The following is a 20623-nucleotide window of genomic DNA, read 5'->3' on the forward strand; positions in this document are numbered from 1 at the left end:
AGCACACAGGAAATAAAGGAGACGATGGGATGTGATCATGACTGATCGTGTTTTCTGAAACTTTTTTTTTATTTGAGTAAGAAAATTTGAAGTGCCCGCAACAACAAACCCTGGTAAGAGCTGCCAGCCCAAAAGTCTGAAGTATTTACATGACAAATGAAAGTCCAGTCTCTGTGTCGGCATCTTTCACTCCTGTCCTGCCTCGGAGATTCGGCTGCTCAGACCCACCGCTGAAAATAAAGGGCAACTCTCCTGGGTTCAAGCCAAAGTTTTAAATATTTAAAATATTTACAGTCCTGCCATCCGAAGCTCCAGCCGGCGGGTGGGTTCATCATGATCTGAATGGGCGCAGTGAGCGGGAGCGGATTCTGACGGGTCGACCTCCCGAATCGGACATTAAAGCTCCGTACGGGGCACTTACCGACATTCATGACATACATGGTTCTGTTACACTGCTCCTGTTCCCTACCTCAAAAAGATCAGGACTAGATCCATGAGGGAGGAACAGAAAGAAAAAAAAACTAAAAAAATTTCCGCCCTTTTTACGTTCTCCAAAAACACCACAATTCCCCCAAATTATTAGGATTAAAAAGAAAAAATGATCTCCAATAAATAGAAGTACAGCAGACATGATCGAGTTCATCTGGTGCTGATCTGGAGTGGCGCTGCAGACGGACGATCCTCCAGCCGCTCAGAGTCAGAAGGTCCTATATGTACGTAAGTATCCGGACGCGTCCGTCCCGTAATCCCGAGGCGTCCGCAGAGACGAGGCCAGAACAACGCGAGTCTCAGGATCAGACGGAGGTGATGACGATCATGAGGTGAGGAGAAATACTGGAGATCTGGTTTAGAAGGTCAGGAGCCAGTCGTGAGAGGTGACTCTCCGAAAACTCGCACGGAGGGAAAATCTGCAGCACGTAGGCAGGCTGGAGAGGGGGGAGGAAAAGCGAGGGTCAGAATCGTAGCCCAACAGTACGCATCAGAAACGGCAACTAGACTTTATGACATCACAAACATTCCACGCACCTGATTGGATCCAGGGTTGGGTACGTTGATGATTCCCGCCGCCAGCTTGGCCTTCAGGTAGTTGATAAAGGCCGATTTGAGAACTTGGGTCTGGTTCACCACGTCTTCTGTATCTCGACCGCACGGCATGGCCAGCAGGAGGCAGAAGTCACTCTCGCCCTTCAGATAAAAAGAGCACAGAGACAATTCAAAGCTAATTCTAATTCAAACCCCAATGGGTGTGGTCCCGGTACTAGAGTAGTACAGGACTGGACCACAACCCCTCCAGTGATGTCAAAATAGTCACCAGTAGCATCTGGTTGCAGTTGTTGCTTCTAAAAGCAGCACAACCAGTAATCGAGTTCAAGGGGCAATTACTTTTCCACAAGTGATACAGGTATTGCATTACTTTTCCCTTTGTTCCTTCCTCTCTTTGGCACCGTTCTGGCCAAGGAGAGACTCAGACTATCACACACCCCTTCCGGCACAGTGTGTAGGGCGCTAGACGCTTCTCATCGCCAGCCACCATGTACTTAAAAAGTCACACTATGCTAAATGTGAATCCCCAACGTCCGTGCCAGTGCCCTGTCCAGGAGCCCCATCCGACCTCGGTGCCACGCCCAATCGTGTCTGTAGCACTGCTGGGATTTAACACTCCGCAATGTCGAGTTAGCTTATTCTACCGTATTAGACCACTGCACCACCAAACTGTTTTGTTTACTTTGCAAAATGGTTAAAAAGGAAAATAATAAACATCATTGGGAGACTTACGGTCATTCTGCGAGCTACTCCTTCGAGCTGTTGCGTCTCTAATCTCATCCTCTGGACGATACGGAGGAGAGCGCCAGTCTCTGGCACAGGGAGGGAGCGCAGCCCCAGAGACTTGTTTCCGCATACAAAGTGCAGCTGGACCGCAGCGGTATCGTTCTTTAGTGCCAACAGGCCTTGCCACACAATCGGGTACCGCTGTAAGATAAAACAAACGTAAGTGTTCGGTTATAAATAATACAGCACGTCTGCTTCAAAAATGGCCTCAAAGTCGATTTTCTCCTCAAATTCTGGTTGTATCTCACCGTTAGCAGCTGGACCATGTTGACCTGCTGGTGCTCGACATGCTCCATGTTCGTTTCCGTCGGCGTCTGGCTGCGGTCGGATTCTTGAACACCCTTGTTTAAAATAAAACACCAATTAGCAAAAACTCAAACATCATACACAGGAATCAGAAATGGGAGTGAACGCCTCCTGTGGTGCGCCCCCTAGTGGCTTACCTGTGAGGGTGTGATATTGCGAGGAGGCTGGCTCATTCCCAGAGGGGAGCTTTCGGAAAACTGGGAGTGGACGGTGCGTAGGTTGGTGTACATGGTCGAATACTCAGGAAACTGTGGAACGGCCCCGGAGGGGATCAGATGTACCCGCTGAGGGGAGGCAATCGCAGGGACTGCACCACGAATCCCCATGATTCCTTCTTTTCCTGGTGGTGACGTGGACCTCTTAATTTCAGATTGCTTTACGGCATCCTTGTCGGACACGCCTTTTTGTAAGAGGTGTGGCCGTGGAGAAAGGGACGCGGCGATGTTCGTGGTCGAGTTGGCAGCCTCTGCAATGTGGCCTGGGTGCAGCTCTCCAGACGGACGCTCCCCCTGCTGGTGGTGAATGAGCATTCGCATGTCTCTCGCCGACATGTTAAATCGGTCCAGCGCCATTCCGCTGTGAACTGGCCCGCGGTACTCTGCAGGTATTGAGTCTTGTTTTAGTTGAGTAGCTGGTGGTCTCCCTAGTCCATCGTGGCCTCTGGCATTGGCTGGGTTAACCTTGAGGACCATCTCTCGGTTCACTACAGCCTGAGGAGACGTCGAGCGCTGTTGGCCTGGTGGCCAGGATGATGCAAGGCCTTCGTTATGAATGCCATAGCTCATTACCAGAGGTGGCGTGTTAACTCTGACCTCTCCTTGAGAAAGATGACCCATGGTAATGGCCTGGCCCACCCGGTGAGGAGAAATTCTTCCCAGACCGCCGTGGGAACTATGAGGAGGCATGATGACTGACTGTTCAGAATGATGCACACTGGGGATGTACTGAGAAATTGTAGGCAAACCCGGTTGCAAGACCATTGAAACAGCTTTGGGAGATGAAGAGCCAATAGGCGAGGACACTTTAGCAAAGGGAGAATGGGGATGTCCAGATTTCCTTGGAGATCTTGGTTCCTGTAAGGGCTGAATATGTGAAGGGGGTCTATCTGTAGGTGTTCCTGGTATAAACCCAACATGGTTACCAGCTGCAGAGGGAAGATGAGGGCTTATGGCAGGACTTATAGCCGACACCCAGGGAGATTCATTCCCTTCTGCCTTTTTTGGATGCTTCATTAGAATAGTGTAGTCTGAGGGATGAAAACCTATGACCTGTGATGGACCAGGAGTCTGCTGTATTCTTTTTACAACACCACTTTGCACAGGAGAGTAGGGATCCAACTTGTCTGGCCCAGATTCATGCTTAGAAGACATATTTGCCTGTGACTTCAGAGAATGGCCATGATCCGATGACGGAACTGGACCCTTGGGTGAGTCTCGCTGGGATGCACCGTAAAGTTCTGGTTTGATCGGAGGCATTGATACCAGCTGCTGGGATTCTATGTCTATGGCACTAGGAGGTGGGATCTGGCTGATCTTGGCACTAATCCGTTGTCGACCCTCGATTTTCTGCCCAGAGTAACTAAGCACTACCACTCCCTCCGAGGTGTTTACCCTTAGGCCTGCAGGAGGAGGGCCTGTGCTCAAGGATGTGTTCTCTACTATATAGCGACTTGCGTTTCCACCCTCCTCTCCACCGGGCGGTCCATGATAAGCGCCGCTTTCCTCCATGCTGGGCTGGTACACTGGTTTGGGTGGTTGCTTTTCCACAAAGGGATTATTTATTGGAACACTGTGCGTCTCCTCTGATTCAGAAGGGTTGCAGATTCGACTGATGACCGAGGCTGTGGAGGCGATTACAGAAATGACCGATTGCTTTGTTTCTGGAGATGCTAAGGACGCTGGCGGTCGAACTAAGGGTTGAGCTGAAATAGAAGGCTGCCTGTTCTCATGTGGGACATTTTTGGCATCACTCTCCCTTGCATGTATGGCCCCAGGAATAGCATTAACCTCTGGGATTGGGATACCTCTCGGCTTTGCGAGAATTTTACGTAGATCGCTGCTGGGATGCATCGTTGGGCTCTCCACCGGAGCTGTAGGCATTACTGAATTGGTGAGCACTGCGGTCTCTTTAGACTGATTCAGTTGGTCTGTGGGGGAAATTGGGGGTCGACTTTGATGTAAAGGTTTGAGGCAAATACTTGTGGGAGAAACAGATGGAGATGTACAATCATAAGGATTGGGCTGAGGCTTAATGGACGTTGGGCTTTTGCTTACTGGAAGACCTGATGGTTTTGGCAGGTCAGGCTGTTCTTTAAGAGGAACCTCGGTCACTTTAGGAACTTCAGTAACATTGACCGGTAAACTCATATCCTGCTTGGATGTGGGAGTAATCACTGCAGCTGCTGGTGGTGAGGTCTCTGTTCCTGTGGGTATCTCTGGAGGTAAAGACTCTGGTGACTTTACAGACGAACTCTCTGCATCGATTACCATCTCTTTGGCTGCATCCTTTTTGTTCACAGCCCTCGGGCCTTTAGCTCTTTTTTGAGCCTTTGGTCTTCCTTTAGCCCCCTTTTTTGTTGCTCCCGTATTGGAGGCGTCCTCTTGGATAGTGGCCGAATCCACATCACTTTCAGCAACTTTTGCATCTGGTACCAGAGTTTGGATGCCTGGCTCTGGATTGATGACAGAACTTATGATTTGGTCTTGTGGCAGGCTGCAGGACATGTCTTCAGATGTGATGGAATCGATAGCGGCAGCAAGTTCCGTTTCACTAGCGGGATTAGCTGGCTTGTCTCCTTCTGGCTCAATCTCGGGCTCCACAACAAGTTCAGTAGGTTGTGACTCATTTGGGATTTTAAACTGCATGGGTGTAGGGTCCTCTGTAAGCTTGGCTATGTTCTCCACAGCTTGTTCTAGTTCCATTTGGCGGAATAACAATGCCTCATTAGGATCCTTAACCTTTGGGGGAGGTGTTATAGACTCTTCTTTAATTGTATCTTCGTCCATCATGATTTCCTTCTCAAACCTGGGTTCTGGTATTGGCTCTTTAGGGGATGTACCAAGCATCTTTTTAGGTGACTCGTCATGCCCGGATTCATCCTCGCCTGTTTGAAGAGTTGCCTTTACCTCAGTCACATCGAGCCTGATTCTGAGATCTTTGAGAATTAGAGATTTATCGTCAGTCACTATCTTTGGGTTGCGATTGAGTCTAGTTGGCTTTGGTCTTCCACTTTTCTCTAAGGATGAGGCTTCCTGAACGGGATCGCATGGTTTATTTTGGCCTCCAGCAGCACCTTCTAGTGGAGTCTCTCTGTCCTTCTCTTGCTTTGTTTCTAAAATGCTTTCCTCCTTTGTGTCGTTTTCCACTGATGGACCACCATCCTGCTGGACGGTGCCGTCCTGAGACTCCATGTCCACACCAGAGGCCATAGGCTCAGAAATGTTGTCTCCTTTCTTGCCAAATCCAGATACAGTGCCCTGATTTGCTGATTTTGTGGTCTGAGGTGAATGCTTGCCTTTGCCCACTTTAGTGATGGCATCACTGTTTTCACTGATATCACTCTCCTTAGCGTCAGACAACTTTGACCGCTCGTTTTTCCCACCTGCAAGATCTTCTCCTTGGCGTCGATTCTTGGGTGGACGTCCGCGTCTCGAGGTCGTCGGTGCAGGAAGGCTTTCGGGCTCTGCCGGTTGCTGTTGCACTGAATCTTTATCTACACCACGTTTGCGTGCACCACGTGGTGACTCCGCTTCCTTGACAGGCTGTGGTACAGATTCCTCTTTGTTCGGATTCTTCAAATAAACCGAACGCACATTTTTACGCCTTGATCTTCCAGAGAGCGCGTTCTGCTCTGTACCTTCCGGCTCGGGGCTATGAATAGGAGACTTGGCAGTTGTTTTGGAATCTGAAACTGCTTTAGATTGCTCTCCTCTGGGAGAAGATGAACGCTTAAGCTTTTCTCTATCGATCCGCTCACTTTTGCGCGTAGTTTGTTTATCTGGCGTGTTTGTTGAGGTCAGAGGAGCAACTGGCGTTGTAGGAGAGGCCTTCGCCTTCTTACTTTTCGACTTGGGCAGAGGAGAAACCGGTTCCTCTGCAGTGTAACTGTCAGCACCTTTTGGGTGAACCTCTCTGAGTAGCAGTTCTGCCTCTATGGTTTCAGGCTCAGGTTTTTCTAACACGCCTGGTTCATTCACAATCATAGGGGAGGGAGAATTCTGTAATTCTGGGAGCTCACTCTTTGGTTCGGGTTCTGGTTCACTGTTTAGTTGGGCGTCAGTGGTCTGTGTATTACTGCTGGATAACTCCTCATCATTTCCGTCTTTAGTCACTTCCATCTCTTTAGTAGGGCTTACCCTAGTCTCATTTAGCGAAGGTTTTGGCTCCTGAATTTCAGGCATTTCTTGGGGCAGTGAACTTGACTGAGAAGTAACGGGTTGTTCAGGCTGCTTTTCTTCTTTAACTGGAGGACTTGGTTGTTTAGGGGAAGGAGCTCGGACAGAAACCGCTTCTGGTTGTGGTGATAACTCTTTAGTCTGGATGACTGGTGGTGACTTCTGAGGTTCCTGGACAGTGTTGGTCTGAATGCTTTGCACAGGGCTTGTCTGAGGTACCTGTGCAGGGCTGACTGGTTTAATCTCAGCTTGCTGCACATTAGACTCAACAGCACTGGGTTGCTGGGTCGATTTCTGCTCCTCCTGTGTTTTATCATTCGCTTTTTCCTCGACACTTTCATCTTTTTGGGGATCTTGCTGAGACGGGTCTTTTCCCTTCTGTTGCTGCAGCCTCGTCAACTCTAAAAAGCGATCATGGAAAAGGACGACCGGTTCCGGGTCAGGCTGACCTTCGATTTGGCCTTGCTGACCACCTGGAAAAGCATTTGCAGCATCTTCATGTTTCTTTTCAAGATGCTGAAGGCGCCTCGAGTCTTGTTCGAAAATAGAACTGTGGAGAAAGCGCGAAGCAAAAAGCTCTCGCCTCTCTTGTTCCGCCGGTTTAGGATCTTCCTTCCTGTCGTCTAGTTTATCGTCAGACTCGCTTCGTGCTTTCTTTTTCTTCATGTACCATGAAGGCGTCGGGCGGGGCGTGGATTCTACCTTCTCTGTATCTTTCCTGCTTCTGAAACTCGCAAAATGCGAGTCACAGTCAAGAAAGGACCAATTATCTTCTCTCGAAGAGGACAAAGACTTTGCTCGCTCCAGCAGAGCTTTCGTATCCGGTGTGATGGTTTGGTCAAGCGCGTAGGAACAGAATTTGTTTCTTTCCAGGGAGTTGGTCAGCTTGGATTCCGATAACCGGTCTCCTCGGTGCCGCTCAGGAAAAGACACCGAGGTTGAAGGCATGGGAGAGTTCGGTTTCTGCTCTCGATCCTCCTCAGAATCAGAATGCACCTCACCAGGTTCCAAATCAGGCCAGAGTCTATAGTTTAAATATTTACGATTGAGACGCCTTTTCTCAGAGTTCCTGGAGAAGTCGGGTAACAAGTCCTGCTTCAGGCGACTCTCCCAGCGCCTTTGTTCATCCTGTACCGGAGTGCTTAACTTTGACATTTGTGGGCAATGTACCTGTTTAACTCCGACGTCCAAGTCCGGGTGAGCGTTATCTACCGTTCTGGGCTGTTCTTTGACTTCTTTAACATTGATTAATTGCGGAACGTCTGTAAATTCTTCATCTCCGTGTTGAGAGGCGTGAAACCTTGGCGAGGTCCATTCGGGGTCTTCGCTCTTCGGGCGAAAAATGCGATATACACGTTCTCTCTTGCTACCAAGGTCCATTTCTAACTGATCTTGCTTCTTGCTTTTGCTCGGTGGAGAGTTATCAGTGACGTCCTGTGGTGGCTTCCCAACCTCGTGCACTAAACTGCGATGCTCTAAATCTTCTGTGTCCAGACTTTGAGAGGTTTCCGTTTTCCCTGCTTTTTCAGACTCTTGGAGCTGCTGCTGAAGTCTTCGGTTTTGTTCCATCTGCTTGCGATAACTCTGAGAAAGATCGATGTCCAAATATTCGTCCTTGCCTTTGGCGTCCTTTTCCGGGCTTCCGTCGTTGGAGACTTGTCTAGACGTGCTTGGGCCAGGATGCGATTTCGAGTTTAAAGGCTCCAAAGGCTCAGAATGCTCTCCTTGGCGTGCAGACGCACTTTGTGACTCGGCTCTTATACTGGGATCCGACTCTTCCCTCTGATGAGAGGCCACCCTGTCGGAACTGGATTTGGAATGATCCCTCTTCTGTGCGTCTTTTTCTAACGTTTTTACGTCACTTTCTAGCTCTTTTGCAAACGAATTTGCCCCAGAATCGGCAGGTTGGCCAGCCCCAGTAGTCTGGTCATCCTCAACTCGACCCCTTTTTGGTTTTACGCCTTTACTAATAGGATCACCGAAGCGCCTCTTCCGTGCTGCCAGCTTGTCGGAGTCCATTAGAGGATCTTTCCCGTCGTTAATTTCAGATTTAGGGGGTTTCTTGGACCTTCCTTTGTTATCCCGTTCCTGAGACTCGGTCTTGCTGAAATCAAGCCGTTCTTTTTGCGGCTCCAAGCGAGACATCGGATCAAAAGGGGATCCCTCGCCTTTGTGCCTCGGTTTCTCCGAGCCGTCGGCATCGGGAACTTTAACTTTTCCAGAATTTGAATCCAGGCTTGGCTCCCGATCCGGCTCGGCGAAAGACATGCTGGGAGACTGCACCTTCCCCCTCCTCGACTTGACCTTCTCGCCCTTCTCTCTGTCTGCCTTGTCTTTGCGCCTGCCGCGCTTGCTCTTCTCCGTCCCGCTGGCCCGATCGGCCTCGGCCGGCTCCGTTTCTCTGTCCAGACCCTCCGTCTTATACTCGACCGGAGACTTTTCGGTCTTTTCGTACTGAGGCGTGGGTGATAACGAGCTACAGCTCCCGCTCCTCTCGGACGACTGCCTGTACACCCGCCGCTCTTCTCTAGAGACGCGCTCGGATGGTGAAGGCGAGGCCGTAGGGGTTATGGGTCGGCGTGGATGGGAGGGACTCCATCTTCCCCGGTCGGCCTCGAAGCGCTCGCGTTCTCGCTCCCGTTCCCGCTGAATGTAGCTGTACTTTCTGATGTCCTGTTCGAACGGATCCCGATAATCCCGGTACTCTCGAGGGTCCTCGTGATAACGTGGGTCGTAGTGCTCGGCTGGATAGTGGTCCAACTCTGCGTACCGCTCTCTGGCTCGGACGGAATACTCTCGACGGGGGTCTTCGGCATAGATACCCGGGGTCCGGACGTTCTCATAGTACGCTCTCTCTGCTGAGAATTCGTGATACGGAGGTCTTCGCTCGTCTCTGTTAGAGAAAACATATGAGCTATCAATACACGACCCCGTTCACCGACACGAATTCCTCCACACGATCACACAATAAACTTATAGGAACTAAACCCCTATTTTTTGAGTATCTTTTTATGCATTTCACCCCTTTTTCTCCCAATTTGGCATAGCCTGCTTACCTTCTTTCTGAAGCGATGTCATAAAACTCGCGCATATCCTGTCCTGAAGCCTGCATGGAGCGATAGAACGCAACCTGGCTCTCCTGACTGGCAAAGTCGACCTGCAGGTACAATCAGACGCATTAAAGCAACACATTACCAGTATAACCAGTCAAGACACGTTTACTATGAACCTTCCTGTTACCTTGATTTTGTTTCCTCCGATTTTCCAGCCTTTGGTCTCTCTTACAGCCGCCTGGGCGAAATCCGTGTTGTTGTAGAGGATGAGAGCCATGCCCTTTAACCTGTCGAACACCACCTGACAAAAAAAAAATCAACATTCCCAGTATGAGGCCGGTCCCAGTGTGATAGAAACACCCGTGAGTGTGTGTATGCAGAGCACTAAGCCTCGTACCTTAACCACGTGGCCGTAGCGACAGAAGTGTCGGGTCAGGTACTGCTCGGTGATGTTGGACGACAGGCCGTCTAACCACACGCACGTCGTCGGCATGCTCTTCCCGAAACCAAGCTGCAACCCAAGATCGATCAGATTTAATGCTGCTTTTAAGTCAGAGCAGCATCAGATATAGATCTGTTCACTAAGAATGGCAAAGCTATGATGTAAAGTCTTACCTTGAGTCTGTTGGCGCCCAAATACTCTCCGTCCATTTTCTTGATGGCTTTACAAACGCTGGCGATATCAGAGTACTGCACAAAGGCATACTGCGGAACTCCATTCACCCTCTTTATATCAATATCCTACACAACATACAAACACACATCAGCATGAAGATCTCACGAGGCGTCCACATGATTCACTGTAATACAGAACGTCTCCTGCTGGCGGCGCCGCTTATTCACACACAGTCTGGTATTAAATATAGTTCTGCAGCGTCATGGAGACATGAGTAGATTAAGTGATGGGCGTGGCTTCATGAATATAGCTTCAATCAAACCTTATTAAAGAGCTATGAAGCTACATCCAGCCATTCCAGGATCAGGGAGCTATGTGGGGTTGCTATGTCCACCTCTTTACTTAATCATCCTACACTCCCGAGAAGAGGGCGTGTCTAAATTCTTAGCTCCCTTAAAATGCTCCTAGTGAGGCGCCTGTGATGATCTGACCGAATGACGAGGGAGCGTCCGACGCCTCCTCAGCGCTGAAGATCAATCCCAGCATTCAGTGCGGCACGACTTCTTACAAAGAACTACAAACATGGCGGACGAATCAATGCGGAGCAACCAACGGAGTTCTGTTCACAAGAAAATAAGTTCTCGTTGATGTTTAATCCGTGTAAAGGTGTAATTATACGAGTGTGGTTCATTTGTAAATTGGGGCGTCAGGGGCAGTTTAAGCGTTTTCGGTACGCGGAGTGAGGCGTTAGCTGGAGTGCTAGCGCTAACGGGGTAAGTAGAGCGTCTAAATAATCTGATTATGAGCTCCAGGTGTTATTAGAATCCTCTCTACTGAGGCAGCTGATCAGGTAGGGAGTGGGGAGCAGGGCGGGTCACTAGGACCACATTCTTTTGTCCATTCAGTGCAGTAATTCTCAGATCAGGGCGGTGTAAGTGCTCACCACGATCTCCCCGAAGCGCTGGAAGACGTCGAGCAGCTGCTGGTAGTTGGTCGTCTTCTCCAGATTCCCGATAAACAAAGTGCGAGTAGCTTTCGGGTGGAACTCGTCTATCCTCCCGTCCAACGGGCGAAACTCGTTCTCACTTTCAGTCTCTGTTTGATAAAAGAAGCGTCGCATCATCAGCCTGGGGCGACCGGGCGCACCACAGGACGCGTCATCCGCCGAGGTGCTGATACTCACCGGGTCCGTTCCACGCAGTCACTTCGATCAGCATCCCAAAAAAGAGCTTCCCTTTAGACACGCTCAGAGCTTTCTCCTGGTCCTCCTGCTGTCTGAAGAACACTAACCCGTACCGCTCCTCCGAGGCGCCGTGGATCTGCACCGACGTCACCTTGCCGTACTTTTTGAACTCGTGGAACAGGCCGTCTTTCAAACTGGTGTCTGGGGGTGAACATACACGAGGTCAGAGAGCATCTGAGCAGGGCCTGTTATGGTTACAAATAATCTAGGTTCCAATCTCAGCCATTCTGATGGCTGGCATTATTGGCAACATCTAATGTTGGGGGAGAGGGATGGCCAAAGCACTGCGAGGTTTCCCAGTGGAACCATAACACATCTGGGCTGAATTAGCTCAAATCTGAGCAGAGCTACCGTCCTAGCCGAGCTTCCACAAACACAATTGGCTGTGTTTGAGGGAGGGAAGGTCGATGGGTCTGTTCTCGCTGCGACTGTGATATGTGATCTTTGGGGCTGGTCTGGGAGTGGTGGAGGAACACACAGAGCATAGTGTGCCATTCTCTCATATCCCTCAAAGATACAACCAGGGACCTTTACACAAGTGTGAGGAGGAGTGTGTGGTCAGCAGAAACTGGCAGAGCGCACAGGGGAATGAGGTATATCCAAATGCACTGGAGTAGTGAGACAGCCAGACGGAGTGAAAATGACAGAATCAACCAAACATCCAGGAACGTTCAAACTGACCTGTGGATCGTACAGGAAGGTTCTGGACCCTGATCCCGAAGCTCCTGCGGGGCTCGTCGCAGTCCAGGACCAGCGGGGGAGGACCCGGAGGGGGGTGCGTCGCCGCAGACTGAACCGAGCGCGCCCGAGATCCCTCGCTCGAACTGCTGTTGGAGTCGCTGCTGCCAGAACACAGAAATAGACGAACGTCAGAACGGACTCGCAGAGCGCTACACAGAGCGCCACTTTCATTACGCAACACAGGCTAGCTGGCTCCCAGGCTAAAAATAGAGCGTCCGGAAACGCTATCCGGCGCGGGCCGACGTCTCCGGGGGGACGGCAGACATCCGATCGATGCGGCGATGCCATTAGGGCGAGTGGATACCTGTAAAAGCTGACTGTGCACACAGCAGACTGGACCACGCTGTGTTTATGTCTATTTCCTTTCTATACCAAACTGCTTCCCACGTTCTGACCTCTGCACTCCACACTAGTACATGATGACATCACGGCTTCTGCATCCAGCCCGGTTTTATGGTTTCCTACAGGCATTCCAATCAATCCCACCCATTTTTCACCAGTAACCCACCAGTTCAACACCATTTCTAGTGATATCTACAACATCAGCTGCATACTGGGTGGTTTACAAATAATAAGTAGTTCAGTACGTGGTTCAGCTCTCACTGGACAGCACGGGGTTGGTGCAAGCAGCAAGAGGATTCCAGTAGGGGAATTGGCAAGGATTTGATTGGGACAGAGAACTGGTCTAGCTGGTACATTCCCTTATATGGACTTCACACACTAAACCTCATGGTTAAAGCTGGACGAGCTGCCTTGGCGTAATAAATGTTAAAAGCTGATGGGAGTGACCCGGTGATTAATGACCGTGGCTTTACCTGCCGCTCCCGGTGCTGCTGGTGCTGCTGACCGAGTCCGAGCTGGACGACCGGCTCCGTGACCGCGACCGCTGTCCTCTGCTCGGCGATACCGCTACTCTTTTAGGGGAATGAGGTGCTTTCGGGGTCTGTCCTGTGGTCCTTTGCGGAGAGGGGTGTCGCGACTGCGAGGAATGAGACGATCGACTCCGCCGGTGATAAGTCCGATCGGCGCGGCGCCCCCTGTCGTCCCGGTAAGGGTCCCGGCGCGTGGAGCCGGACGGAGGAAAGGGCTCGCGTATCCGAGACTCGAAGTGAGACTCCGGGGCGTCGAAGCCGCCGCTGATGGCGCTCACCGCCGGGCTGGGGCCGACCCCGGACGCGAACATGGCGCGGTCTCTGTAATAGTCCGAGTTGTAGTGGCGCGGCCTTTCGAAAGTGCCGCCGCGCTCGTGGTGTCCGTAGGGATTGTGCTCGTACGCCCGATCCCGACTGTCCGAACTGCTGAGGGGAGAGAAACACAGAGAAGGAAAACACGTTCAAAATCAAACAAACAAAAGGACGAATCACTCAGACATTCATGCAAAATGATACGTCACGTCTCACGTCTCGCTCTCCACGTGATGCATGAGGATGATGACCAATCAAAAACCGGCTCTGAAATACAGTCCCATCCCCGCCCAACCCAGTTTAAACCAGGGCCAGTGATAGTTGGATAGAAGGTTGTCGGTTCAAGCCCCACCACCACCAAGTTGCCACTGTTGGGTCCCTGAGCGAGGCCCTTAACCCTCAATTGCTCATCGTGCTGAAAATGTAAATGTAAACCCCCCTAACCACACGATACACACTTTACTTGTGCAAACACCTGACCACACCAAGTTCCCTCTAGTGACCAAGTCAATAGGTCCTTAAAGACAGGTGACCACAACACCTTATATCTTAAAACACGGGGCACTAAAGTGGTCCACTGACACAGAGACCTCAAGCTCTTGAGTTCGAATCCCCATGCGGTGCTTTTGACCAGGCCAGGCACCCAAAACAGGCAGCTCCTAAGGGAGATTCCACTGTACGGTCGGGGTGCCTGCACTAGCAGTGGGGTATTTAAAGAGCTCCGCGAGAAGAGACGTGGCTGATGGTCTCAGAAGTGGTGGTACGAGCAGCACGAAGAGTCACAAAAGGGGAATCGGCAATGACTACACCGAGTGAAATCTGCAAACGGGGTTTATGTACAAGTGTTCAGTCCGAATGCACCCATGGACGGCTTTTCTGTACCCTATGTAGTGCACGGAAGTATAAAACAGAAGTGAATTTGGGATCAACCAATTTACACCTTATGTCTGACCTCTCCGCTTAAATAAAATCAAATGCAGTCGGGTTTTTAGGACAGCGCTTGAATCATCTGACCAACGTACGGCCTGGATCATGTCTCGCTCCACCTGTGTTCAACTCCTCAATGGCACCAGTCTGCCCTTAACTTCATTAAACACCTTTGGCGTGAGTTGGAACTCCGACTGCAAGCCAGGCCTGTTTTGGTGCCAGACCTAATGAATCCAATCATGTCAGTCTAGACGCCCGACGGACTGATAGCACAGCAGAGATTCAAACTTCTGAATCATCTCAGTGATGGTGAGGGATTGCCACCCTTTATATGGTGATAATCCATCCGACCGGTTGAGAGCACCACTGGGATCCGAACCCAGATCTCAGAGGTGGTGGGTTAGTATAACACGCCGCCGTGCAACCCGAGCGCACTCATACACGACTGATGTGTCAACCAATCAGAACTGACTTTTTTAGCAAGTCATGCTGATCACGGAGAAGAATAAAGTAGGGCTGCACCTTCTAAAATTCTTAGAAATAAAAGCTTATCTTCCACAACTGCTTTCCATTTCGAGTTAGATGTCACCAGGAATTATGGAGCCAAAATAATACTCAATTTTAACTCCCATTAGGCGTCGCCACAGCTGATTGTTCACTCGCGCGTTCGATTTGGCACAGTTTTAATGCTTCATGCCCATCTTAACACGAACCTTCTATATATCCGGGCATGGGACCGGCACTGAGAGCGCACCGATACACGTCCACATAAAAGCTCGGTCCATGTACCGCCATTAACCGCCTGTACTGTATTCAGACCAGCCTGGGATTCGAACCCCAGAAACTCGGGCAGTGCCATTAGCAGAACTAACCTGTTACTGAGCACTATTGGATGATTTAGAAATAGAATAAATGATTAAAACCAGTCAGATTATTATTGTTTTAGTACAATTACTAATAAAATGCTGGGTGCTAATTATTGTTAATTATATATTAGGATTTTATCGTCGAGTTTTACACAGTCAGGGACAATTTTGTGTCTCCAGTTCACCTCACTTGAATGTTTTTGTACTGTGGGAGGAAACCGGAGCGTTCAGAGGAAACCCACACAGACTCAGGGTGCTGGGTGCTGATCAAAATATAAACGCAGCCATGAATTTTTTATTCTTTGTGCCTTTAATACTAAAAATATATCAACAATGATGAAGTGTGGATAAAATCCAGGCAGGTGAACCCAGGTCGAGGTGAACGGAGCTGTAAAATCACGGCGGTTAATTCAAAAATCAGACATTTATCTCACACAGAGAGGGAAGAGAGAGGGAAGAGAGAGGGAAGAGAGAGAGAGAGGACAGAACGAGTGAGTGAGGTTATTTCTTTCGGGATTAAACAGGCAGGTTTGTATATTTTCTACGAGCTTTAGGGTTAGTAGGGTGAGGGAGAGAAAAGAAAGCATGGGTTAGTCAAAGAAAGCGCAAAAAGGGGGGGGGGGGGGGGGGTGCATGAAGCAGGGAGGGCAATACCAACCTTGTCGGAGACGAAATTCAACCTACATATTCCGAACACAATATAGGAGGGCAAATGTGTGAGCCGAAAAGAGTGAGGCCAAAATGGTGACTGATAAAAAATGGGGTAGGATGTGCCTTGTTTGCTGTCGCAGTTAGAAAAATAGGAATAAAAATGAAAGAGAATCCTCCACAGGGTGGTAGAAGAATATCCAAACAAGGCTACGAGTTCTGAAAAAATAAAAAGTATTCCTCTTAACTCCTAACTCTTAGATTAAAAATATCCGCACCACAGGGTTCAGAGTCACGGGGAACAAATATCCATGTATATATCCATGGTTCTTGACCTCTTGAGGAGTAATCCCATCACTTATGTTTCAGGGGGGTCGAAAAATACTGTAGGAAAAAAATAATTCCAGTTTGTGGCAGCAGGTTCCTTTAATAGACCATCATGGATTCACCAAGAGTTTCTCTCCATGAGATATTCCTCAGAATTAATCCTGATCTGTATCGTACCCTCCACTGATTTAAAGGTCACACCTTCTAACGTCCACTTGAGTCGACTGGTACATCCACAGTACAGCTGATAGTTCCGAATAACCGAACCTGTTCCGATAGTTCCGAATTATCCGATAAATCGAATCTGCTATAGTCCAGCGTCATATATCCCAAAAAGCGACTTAGATCCAAAGCTCTCAGAGTTTCTTCACGTATCCCATTTAGATCGAGTTCTTCCGGTCTTCGGTCTTTCTGGTATAGTCTCCAAAATGGTCCCTCCGAGGCACGTATCACGCCCTGAGCGCGATAACCGGCGTAAATCGGAGGCTACAGGAAGCCCCGAGAGAGTCGAGCTCACTGAGATAAATCCAGCGTGGCGAGGCGTGGGATGAGATACACATCCAGAGTTTGCGACAGCACCATGACAGACAGAGTTAGAACAATGACCGAGATGGAAGATGGAAAACAAACCAAAATAATAACAATAATAAAAAAAATAAAACATTCAAAATCTGATCCTGATTTAGATGAAACTACTCGGTGTGGAGAGAAAAACAAACAAACTAAAAAGAGTCAAACAGAAGCAAAAGCACATCACGTTTGTATTTAATCCGTTAATGGGATGGTAAATACTTCCAACACAGGTGATCCCAGGAAGTACCGGTAATATCCAACGCTCGGAGGGAAGCACGGGAACGCCTAATATCCAAAACTCACCAGATACGTCCCTGCGATCGTGATATATCCAAACTCACCGGGATATTCTCCACTCGGGTTAATATCCAGCTCGGAGGAAGGATATGGCTCACACAGTAATCCCAAATTTTTACGAACACACACCTTAAATCCACACATTCACAAAACGACAAAGAGAAACGGATAAATAATTCCACGAGCGGAGCCGGGCCTCAGAGAGCGGAGGAGGAAAATCCCTAGATTATCAAAAAAAAAGCAATTAAACCCAAAAACACCTGACAGTGCTCGTAAACATGTTTTAATTCTGACAGCACGGCCTCCCTCCTGCACTTCGGAGGGGAGACTGCGTCCACTTACCCGTCTATTCTGCGCTCATAGCGTCCCTCTCTGGTGTGCAGAGACACCGGGGGTCCATAAACGGCACCCACGGCGGCCCGGGAGAAACTCGCCACGTCCCTGGCGTGACTGCTGGACGGCGAGGCGTCGTCCAGGCCCCGGACGGCGCTGGGCACCGAGCCGGGCTCGTTGTAATCTGTGCGGAGGTCTCGGTCGCCCATCTTGTTGACGGAGTTGTGCGCCTTCTGCGCGCTTTTGATGTCCACAAAGTCCACGAACGCCGCCACGCCGCCCTCCGAGCCCCGCTTCCGGAGGACCTTAACGCTCTCCACCCGTCCATACCTGCCGAGGGGTTGAGACGGAGAGAGACGTGAAGCAGTGAATCATGATAATAATACAACGTGTAGAAGCTGAATTAAGCAGCTGTGCATTTTTATACGTCTATAGCTGCACACTAAAGCTAAGCGGAACTTATAAAGGGACAAAACAAGCTGCTTTTGTTTAGGAATTATAACGCAGAGCTAAGCAATCCTGCTGCAGTGCTGTGATTAAATTTATGTTTTTTATTGTTTTAATGTTTTCCTCCTTCTATGCTTTTAATATTTCATAAAGATTCTTGCACATTATGTTTCTTCTAAATTAATTTATAGCGAGTGACTAAACAGCTTTCATTTTTGCTGCATGTGCAGAAACAACAGCAGCAGCAATATATTAAATTGAGTTTTAGATTGTACTGGTGGTGTGAAAATAAAACCCAGTCATTATTAATCCTCCTGTTTTAAATTCAGTTATATTTATTAACAATCCATGTTCAGTTTAGGACCTTTTAGGATCTGTTTTGCAAGAACAGCCATTCATATTCACATTGAAATGTCGCTTTGTCAAAAGCTTATAGTTGATTTGACAGATTTTCTGGCTTAAATATCATCTGTCATGAGATCTTGTGCTTTTACTCTTAAACAAGTGACAGAAATTCTTCAGTTTGGCTTCTAATAAATGTTTTATTGTTTCTCTAATGTTCTAATCTTTGCTTTCATTAATTATTTTATTTAAAACAATATTGTTTGTTTTCTAATATTTTAATGTTAGTATTTGGTTTCATGTGTTGTGTTTAATTCTTAATATTTAATATCTCGTTTGCAGGAAATTACTTTTTTATCATAAAAGCCTCAAACAGTGTAGAAATGTTGAATGGGTATACATTTATTGTTTAAAAAATTTTATATTATAAATGCTGGATTTTAAAATCCAGGTGTAATTTAATCTGTGAGGATAAAACAGAAAATATCGCCAAAAAATTAAAAAAATAAAAACAAATCTGCTTGATATTTTTCGATTGTAAACAACTGGATAAAATCGGGAAATAAATTATTGCTAAATGCACTTATATGCCTTTAATTTTAAATGATGTCTTTTTAATTAAATAATAAATGAATCTTTTCTGAAAGTGAGGAGCGAGTTGATCGGGCAGCCATGCTACATCACAGACTTCCACCCTGTTAGCCACGTTAGCTTAGCGAGCTACCATTTCAACCTACGAACACAAATACTGACCTGTAAATAAAACGTTTCCAGGAATTCTAAATAGCTGAATGTTAAATACTAAAAATAATACACGTGCATATTTGTGAAACACGAGAGGTGAAAAATAAAACGCGTAATATTTTACAAAATAAAATCGCAGCTAACGTTAGCGAGATAGCCTAATAGCTACAAGCTAACGGGTTAAACCTGATTAACGATATAAATACCAACTTCAGCTCACATTCCCCAAGTTTAATACAATTAAAATTAACTACAAATTAAGGTCAGGTGTTAGAAGGTAAGTGAATTAGGGCGTAAATGTGGTATTTTGGTGGTTCATTCATAGGGCGGGTTGGAGGCCGCGGAGCTATGCTAAGCTAGCCTATGCTAAGCTAAGCCCGAACTCTCCGCTCACCGTTTGAAATGCTCCACTATTTTCTCCTCTCGGACGTGTTCGGGTAAATTTCCCACCCACAGGTGTCTGGTTTCCCGAACCATGGTGCTGCTCTGCTCCTCTTCATACACATAAGCTCTGTGAGGACGGTTCTTAACGCGCTGCTTGTGGGGATAAAATCCAGCTCTTCTCTCCGGAATGACCGCTGTACCGCTCCGCTCCCTCCGCGCAGTCACCGTGCGCTGCTGTGTTCGTGTAGCTCTAATGAGTGTCTATGTGGCTCTGTGTGTGTGTGTATGTGTGTGTGTTTGTGTCTCAGTGCAGCCGTGTGAACCCGACACTGAGCGGGAGCGCGCAAGGCGTGTGAACTCCACCGGAGCGGGAGCGCGCACGTCTTCCATCTCGACTGTTTTTTCCACCTTCATTTTGCTCGTGTCCGCGCGCGCGCCCCCGCTGTTACGAAACGACACCTAAAACAAACAAATAAATAAACAAACAAACTAAATATGAGCAAATGTAATGAAATCTTTCACATTTATGTCGAATTTTCCAGTCAGTCACTTAATGAGACGGTGAAAACGGGGCCTTCATGATGTACACAGATCGCTTCAAAGTGCCTGAGAAGGTTTCCCACACCCCCACTGGTTCTACACCCCCCCCCCCCCCCCCCCCCCAGTACAACAGTTCTCACTTCATTTACACTTTATCTGTATTAATTTATCTCTTTTTTTAAATATAGTATACCAAAAGACCCTGGTGAACACTGTACTGTATGTTGTATTCATATAATGAGATGCTAATCAAAGCAGTTCTGCTGACTTAGCCAAAAACAAATCAAATTAACATCAAATCCAACCAAATTGATGTGATTTTGATCTGATAAATGTGTTTTAATCATGTAAAGACGTCAAAACAACACAAAAAGAGGATATAAACCAAGCACAGTACTATTTTACATGGTCCTTCCATCCATTCTGCAGCCCTGTATACAGTTCTATATATATACAAGATCTCGCCTGATACCCCCTGCATACCCAAAAGCACGGCTGTACCCATGAATTCAACACTGGGGGTGGGGTGGGTGTTCCTGCTGTTCTGAAACGTTCCATGTCAACAACTGATGGGAACAGTGATGGTTCCTAACATTACACAAAGCTCATGAGTGGAACGTGAGTGGTTCATTTATCATTTTATGTCAGTAAATTGGAGGGACATTTTGTGCACACCCAAATAATGTCCTGTGCGCCCCGGCTCCCCAGTATATAATGTGATTACGGCTTTGCCCAAAAGTGCCACATCTTAAAAATAATAAAAGTGGAATGAAAAGAAACTTGATCTTTAATTAATAATTTAGCCAAACAGAATCTGACCCACAATGG

The 20623-nt window shown here is 48.1% G+C and overlaps 1 protein-coding gene across 2 annotated transcripts; it reads right to left on the reverse strand.

The window, feature by feature from the left end:
- Positions 1-35: 35 nt before the first annotated feature.
- Positions 36-19550, reverse strand: si:ch1073-335m2.2 (msx2-interacting protein). Of its 2 annotated transcripts, XM_062987040.1 has the most exons (15): positions 19266-19550; positions 17348-17668; positions 12999-13481; positions 12124-12284; positions 11383-11583; positions 11143-11294; positions 10199-10324; positions 9981-10094; positions 9771-9884; positions 9587-9687; positions 2274-9423; positions 2079-2171; positions 1777-1971; positions 1027-1185; positions 36-926 (listed from the first exon to the last, which is right to left on the reverse strand). In XM_062987040.1, exons 1-15 carry the CDS (start codon positions 19346-19348, stop codon positions 795-797), a joined length of 9585 nt encoding a protein of 3194 aa, XP_062843110.1. In that variant the 5' UTR covers positions 19349-19550; the 3' UTR covers positions 36-794. The 2 variants fall into 2 exon arrangements, with proteins under 2 accessions (XP_062843110.1, XP_062843111.1); XM_062987041.1 differs by lacking the exons at positions 17348-17668; positions 19266-19550 and adding an exon at positions 15819-16035.
- Positions 19551-20623: the final 1073 nt, after the last annotated feature.

The sequence above is a fragment of the Trichomycterus rosablanca genome, chromosome 24 (genome assembly GCF_030014385.1).
Source record: "Trichomycterus rosablanca isolate fTriRos1 chromosome 24, fTriRos1.hap1, whole genome shotgun sequence".
Lineage (NCBI taxonomy): Eukaryota > Metazoa > Chordata > Actinopteri > Siluriformes > Trichomycteridae > Trichomycterus > Trichomycterus rosablanca.

Bases quoted from the DNA above. Each gene is read 5' to 3' on its own strand.
- si:ch1073-335m2.2 (XM_062987040.1), bottom strand. From the start codon at position 19,348: ATGGTTCGGGAAACCAGACACCTGTGGGTGGGAAATTTACCCGAACAC. The intron at 9,688-9,770 runs GTAACAGGAAGG...TTGTACCTGCAG, and splicing joins TCGGAGGAAACAAAATCAAG to GTCGACTTTGCCAGTCAGGA. The intron at 1,972-2,078 runs GTGAGATACAAC...TTTATCTTACAG, and splicing joins ACATGGTCCAGCTGCTAACG to CGGTACCCGATTGTGTGGCA.